Source organism: Ichthyophthirius multifiliis (assembly GCF_000220395.1).
Source record: "Ichthyophthirius multifiliis unplaced genomic scaffold scaff_1120509251056, whole genome shotgun sequence".
Classification (NCBI taxonomy): domain Eukaryota; phylum Ciliophora; class Oligohymenophorea; order Hymenostomatida; genus Ichthyophthirius; species Ichthyophthirius multifiliis.
In genome coordinates, this window is record NW_004086245.1 from 54,766 (window position 1) to 61,334 (window position 6,569).

The 6,569-nt window shown below is 15.7% G+C and overlaps 1 protein-coding gene across 1 annotated transcript, besides 13 other annotated features; it reads right to left on the reverse strand. All coding sequences in view use genetic code 6, as the record gives it.

Moving 5' to 3' along the window:
• Nucleotides 1-288: 288 nt before the first annotated feature.
• On the reverse strand, nt 289-3,511 carry IMG5_135710 (cation channel family protein, putative; the record flags this gene model as incomplete). Its single annotated transcript, XM_004031844.1, has 5 exons — nt 289-418; nt 1,811-1,985; nt 2,103-2,608; nt 2,695-2,930; nt 2,993-3,511. The coding sequence occupies 5 exons, from the start codon at nt 3,509-3,511 to the stop codon at nt 289-291; spliced, it is 1,566 nt and encodes a 521-aa protein (XP_004031892.1).
• Nucleotides 1,501-1,533: a microsatellite.
• Nucleotides 1,522-1,555: a microsatellite.
• Nucleotides 2,614-2,660: a microsatellite.
• Nucleotides 2,640-2,685: a microsatellite.
• An 852-nt stretch (nt 3,512-4,363) lies between the features above and the next one.
• Nucleotides 4,364-4,419: a microsatellite.
• Nucleotides 4,376-4,420: a microsatellite.
• Nucleotides 4,421-4,525: 105 nt separating this feature from the next.
• Nucleotides 4,526-4,584: a microsatellite.
• Nucleotides 4,566-4,635: a microsatellite.
• A 9-nt stretch (nt 4,636-4,644) lies between these two features.
• Nucleotides 4,645-4,686: a microsatellite.
• Nucleotides 4,662-4,774: a microsatellite.
• Nucleotides 4,775-5,541: 767 nt separating this feature from the next.
• Nucleotides 5,542-5,603: a microsatellite.
• Nucleotides 5,604-6,378: 775 nt separating this feature from the next.
• Nucleotides 6,379-6,409: a microsatellite.
• A 100-nt stretch (nt 6,410-6,509) lies between these two features.
• Nucleotides 6,510-6,562: a microsatellite.
• The last annotated feature ends 7 nt before the right edge of the window (nt 6,563-6,569 follow it).

Consider the following 6,569-nt stretch of genomic DNA (forward strand, 5'->3'; position numbering starts at 1 on the left):
ATTAGGTTTATTTTCCACTTCCTTTTTGTTTTTTTCTTATTTTTAGTTACTTTAAATTGTTTTTTCCTATTTTTATTCATTTAGTTTTGCCTATTCAGGTTTTGGTTATTCAAGTTTTTATTCTGGGGATTTTTATGGTTATTTTTATTCTTAGGCTTTTCCTTCTTTTTTACTTGACATTTTTTTTTTTTTTTATTTTTATAAAATATATATAACTTTTTTTTATTTTGTTTAAAAAAAACAAAACATATTTTAATTATAAATTTGAATATATTTTAAAATAAATAATCATTAAATTTTATTCTAAAATAAAAATATAGATTAAGGAAATGATCTAAAAGACGGAATTTTTCCATTTTCTTCAATAGTCATACTTGATGGTAATTAATTAAAAGTTATATCAAATTTATTAATATAACTTTAAGTATTATTATTATTGATGTTATTAGAATTTTATTATTTTTCTTCACTTAATTAAGCAATTGATATTTATTTTTAATTATTTTCTTCTTCTTCTTGTATTTCACTTTCTTAAACTAAGTTTTCATTATTAAAACCTTTAAATCTCAATTTTTTTTTATCCGCGTTAAATCCTAAAAGTCTAAATGAAGAAGTTCCGCTTCTTTTATTATTTTTTCTGGTATAAAAATTGGAAGTTTCTTCCTAAACTTCCCCTTTAAATTAAGAAGAAGAAATATCGATTTTGGAAGATCTACTTTCCTATTCGAATAATTCTTTCTATTATTTTCTTTCTTCTTCTTCCTGAATTTTTTTAATGAGATTATTAGCCACTTATCCACTAGCAAACTTATAATTTCCTTTTTTATTTTTCCTTTTATATTCATTATTTTAATTAACAATAGACTATACAGCAGTTTTATTTTTATCGAAATTTTTCGCGTCAAAATTTCTAATATTATATAATATTTAAATTTTCTATAAAACAACTCCATAATTAAAATTGGGGAAATAATTTTTAAACTATTTCCCAATATCGAAATCTTCAATAGAAAAAATATCTTCTTTATTATTACAGCCTTATATTACAAAAGATTAATCTTATTCTTCTTCTTCTTTTTCTTCTTCTTATAAGTTTAAAGTTTTCATATTTTTTTAAATCTTCATCTAGTTTTTAGTTAAAATATTTAACACTTTTTTCGATAATAAATCTTCATCAAAACCTCCTCCTTTAGATTAATAATCTATAGACTCTTATTATTTAACTAAATTAGAGATTATTTTAGGTTTATTTTTCATTGTATTTAACTTACTTAGTTATTTATTAAAATTGTTCGAATAAGTATTTGTTCTTTCTTTTTTATCTTCCTATTTTATTTTTTCACTAAGTTTTTTACCCAAAACTCTTTCCTCAAACAAATCTTAGGACGTACTCTAATTTTATTGTTATTTTTGACTAAGTTTTTTACTTAGAGTTCTATTAGATTCTATTCTTTCGTATCTTCCTGAAATTTAACTAAAAAAGTTTTTGTCGTTATTATCAATTTTATTTTACTAATTTTATTATTATTAATTGAATTCTTATTATAATTAAATTACTGTACTTAATTTTTTAACAGCGTTTTAAAATTGTTTTGGGCCTTATTTTTTATCATATTATTATTTTTTATGTTATTTAAAAACATTTTTTTATAAAACTAATGAATTTTCAGAAGATTCAGATAAACTTTGTAATTCTATTTCGTCAGATGATTCTAGAGTATCTTCCATAAAATCTATATACCCAAATAATTAATCAATTATAATAGAATAATTTTATTATATTAATTCAGTTTTTTCTTATGTTTCTTACAAATATTTTTTAGCGTTTTTTTTATATCTATGCTTTCTTTTATATAAATTATTCCTGTTTTAAAATATGTTTCTAAATATTCTTTTTAATAATAAAAATTTCTTAGGTGAATAATGAATAAAAGGACAATTATCGCACATATGTTTGAAATCTCTACAACTATAACATCTAGTACCTATTAAATATAAATAAATATATATATATATATTTTATACAATTTTATGTAATAATAAAAATATTTCATAGATATTTAAATTTACATATATTAATATATTTATATTTTATATAATACCTATTTATTTGAAATTTCCGTTTAGTTATAATTAGTCTTTTATAAAGACAAATTGCTCATAATCTTCAGGAAAATCTTTTAATAAATTTAAAAAATCTTATCTTTTTATTGATAATAGAGTTGTGAAATCTAATGATCTAATAGACAATTTTCTAGTGTTTCCTGTAAAAAAACTAACGACTCCGAATGCATCTCCAGATTTTAATTTTTATATTTATTAAGTATACATTTTTGCTTCGCTATATTAATCTATATATACCTCTATTTCTCCTTTTTCAATGAAAAAAATACAGCAATCATCTAAAAAACCTTCAATTGTTATTATTTCTTCAGGTGTTATTCTACTTTCATTTATTAAAGGTACAGTTTTTTTTATTAATATTTCACTAAAATTATTCTTGAATATTACTGAATCTTTTAATACTAAATTGTTAGCTTCTAATACCAATTATTCTTTTAATTTATCACTTAATTAATTAATTATAGTTTCTTCTTATTTTGTATCTCTTAGAAATATAAAAAAATTTAATATACAAAATATATATAAATATATATATATATACATATTTATATATATATATATTTTTTTTACCTATTTTATTCTTCTTTCCAATAATATTATAAGTATTATCTTACTTCGTATTATAATTCTTTAGAAACTTTTTTAATATACATATAATTGCTAATCCTGTACATATTTTCTTTTAATTCTTTATCTTATCTACCCAATAATTCAAAAATACTACCAATTTAATTTACTGCATAAGCAAAGACTCCACATGAGATTAACATAGTAATAATGCACAATATATATTCTTTCGCATTTGTCTTTTCGTAAAAAATATTTTTTACATTTTTACTTTTTTATATTTATATATATTTTTATTTACAGGCAAAACATCTCCATATCCAACTGTAATCATAGTAACAGTTGAGAAATAAATTGCCAGTAAATATTATTCTTACCAAACTTTATTTTCATATTATTATTTTATAATCCATGATTAAACACATTCATCAACTGCTATAAAAATCCATATACATGCAAAAATATGAGCTATAAATAGCACTGTTATTAAAAGTTTAACTAAAGAAACTAATTATTATTAAGTAGGAGTTAAATGAAAGATTTCTTCGAGTTTTCTTATAATAAGAGAAATTCTATTTAATTTTAAATATTAAATAATCATTATATAACTCCAAAAACCATTTAATTATATTATAAAATAATCTATAATAACCGGTATATTTGAAACAAAATCATTAATAAATTTATTTTTAATATAATTTTGAAATATAGTATGTCTATCCTATACATGAGATCCTTTATCGAAATAAGAAGTGTTTAAGCTAATAAAATTATCCAAAATAAAGAAAATAATCCCTGTATTAAATAAAAAATCTGACATAAACTAACCTAAGCCTTTCTTAAAAGCAATTTATAATGGAATTGAATAAAAAACAAAATTACATAAAAACTTGTAGAAAATCCCAAATAATAAGAAATGTATTTGAAGGATTAAAAGTGGTATTTTAAAATAATTTTTTACCAAAAATTATATTTCTAATTTTCATCTTCTTGATTTTTTTTTAAATATTATTAAAGTTTTTAATAATTTAAATTATTTTTAGAATTATTTTCGGCTAATGATATATCTCTTATTAAATATTTATGATTTAAACTTAAGTTTTTCCTCATTGAGGCTTATGTAAACTTTGCTAAATTTTATAAAAAAAATTTTAAACCTAAAAATTTTAAAGCATATCGCTAATCTTCTATTTATTGTAATTTAAAAAGGGCCTTTTCAACTTTTTTTATCATTACATCTTCTCGAATATCATTAAAAGCATTCTTTTTATTTAATTAAATCTCTTTAATATTTTTGTCATTTTATACTAATTAAGATGAATTTTATTAATATTATTATTTTTAAATAGGAATTTTATTTGTTTTTTTTTATAATATTTTTATATCAACAAAGGAAGTTGTTTAATTGAGTTATGTATTTTAATTTTTTAATAATTTTATTTATGAATATTCAGAAGAAGAAAGACTTTATTATTAATTCATTCAGTTTAAAAAAAAAATGATTGTTTTTTTTTTAATTTTTTATTATATTATTATTCAAATATTGATTTTTTATATTAATTAATTAATTAATTAAGTAAACTATACTGTATTTTATATAATTTAAATATTATTTTTTTTATAAACAAATATATAAAAATAAATTAATTTTAAATTAAAAAAATATTTTGGGTATTCGAAATTCTTTTTTATTAGAAAATATATTTTATTAAAAATAATTTTTTATTAATACATATATAATTATTATAATGTTTTATATTATAATAAAAATAATAAAGTATTATTTCTTTAATTTAATATATTTATTTTAATTTTCATTAATTAAAAAGTATATATATATTTATTTTAATATTAATATATTTATTTATTTTAAATAATTTATTTATTTGAATAAAAATAAAATTTAATTTATATATTTTAATAAAATAAAAATAATTTTTATATAATAAATTAATATATATATATATATATTTATATATATATATATATGTATATTTTTTATTAATTTTTTTATCAAATATTATTTATTTTTATTTTTTTATTCTTTTTTTATATTAAATTACTATTATATTTTTTTATTTTTACATTATAATTTAAAAATTTATTTATGTTTTTAAATATTATTTTATTTAATAGTTAGTTATAATACAAATTTTCTAATCAAGAATATTTATAATATAAATTTTTTAAATAACTAAATTATAATCTTATTAAAACTATGAATCTAAGACATACATAATAATTATTTCTTTTAATAAGAAATCATCAATATTTTTTTAAATTAAGAAAATCATATAATTCATATATATAAGTAAAATTTCACCTTATCATATTCATTTCTTAATAAATAGTATCAATAATTCTTCTTATAAAATTAATTGTAATATTATTATTCTTTTATACATAAATATTTGCATTTCTTAAAAATAAATAAATTCACTTTTTCTACATCCATATATAACAACAATAACAATATCCTTTAAAAATCTAATTTTAAATTTCTCTTCTATAACTTCATAAAAATTACTTCAAAATTATCAAAAAATTATATCTATTGCCATAACTTATGTATTTAAAATTATAAAAATAAATAAGAAATAACACTAGAAAAGTTAAAAATACATTAACAAAAAATATAAAAAAAAAATCTTTTAGGAATAATCTGAACCTATAAAAACATATATATAGCTTCAAATATAGTCCCCATGTAAGTAATCAAAATAAATCTAAAGGAAGTTCCTATTAACATTTGAATAATAAAATAATCTAAAAAATGACAAAAGACATCATAATTACTAAAAACCTGAAAAAAATAAAAAAATAAGACTAAACCTTAAACAGATTACATTTATAATAACAATAATAATAATAATAATAATAATAATAATAATAATAATAATAATAATAATAATTGTATTTTATAAACATATTTTTTTTAAAAAAAGTGTTCTTAATTTTGATATAAATTTAATATTGATAATAATTATACATTAAAATGAAATTTTTAATTTTAAATATTGATTATTTGAAGTTTTTTGTAAATTATTATCTTAATTTTAATTTCGATTAGGGCGAATAACATTATATGTGCAAATCGAATTGCAATTTTAATAATGGTTAATATGTAATACCTATAAAAAATGCTGTTACTAATAAAAGAAAGTCATTTATATATAAATTAAAAAAATATATATTAAAAACTAAAAAAGAAAAATAGGTATTATAAAAATTATAGTTAAAATGTAAAACAATACATAAATAATGATTCTTAAATACCTATAATTTAATAATTAAGATATTAATAAAAAAATATTAATTATTTATTAATAATAATTTATATTTGTATATATAAAATTATTATGTTATTATCTATTAAATATATTTTATTTTTGTCTATTTTAAAAAATACAATATATTCTTTTTTTTATATAAATAAAAAAAAAATTAATCTTAAATTTATTAATTTATTATTTCATATAAATATATATTTTTACAATATTATAAAAAAACAAAGAAGATTAAAAATATTTTTATTTTTTTAAAATAAAAAATATTAGTAAATAAATAAATAATTTATTTTTAATAAATATATATGTTAAAAAAATTAATTCTATTATAAAACTAAAACTATAAAACTTTTAATTTATCTAATATTCTTTAATAAATGTTTTAGTATAAAAATCTTAAATTAAATCTTTTTTTTATTAAATATTTTTTTAATTGCCTTTAAATTAAGATTAATTCTTTAATTATCAATTTTCTACTAAATTCCAACTTATTTAATAAAAAAATCAGTTTGAATTAGAGAAATGATAATAATATATATATATATATATATATATATATATATATATATATATATATATATATAATAAATA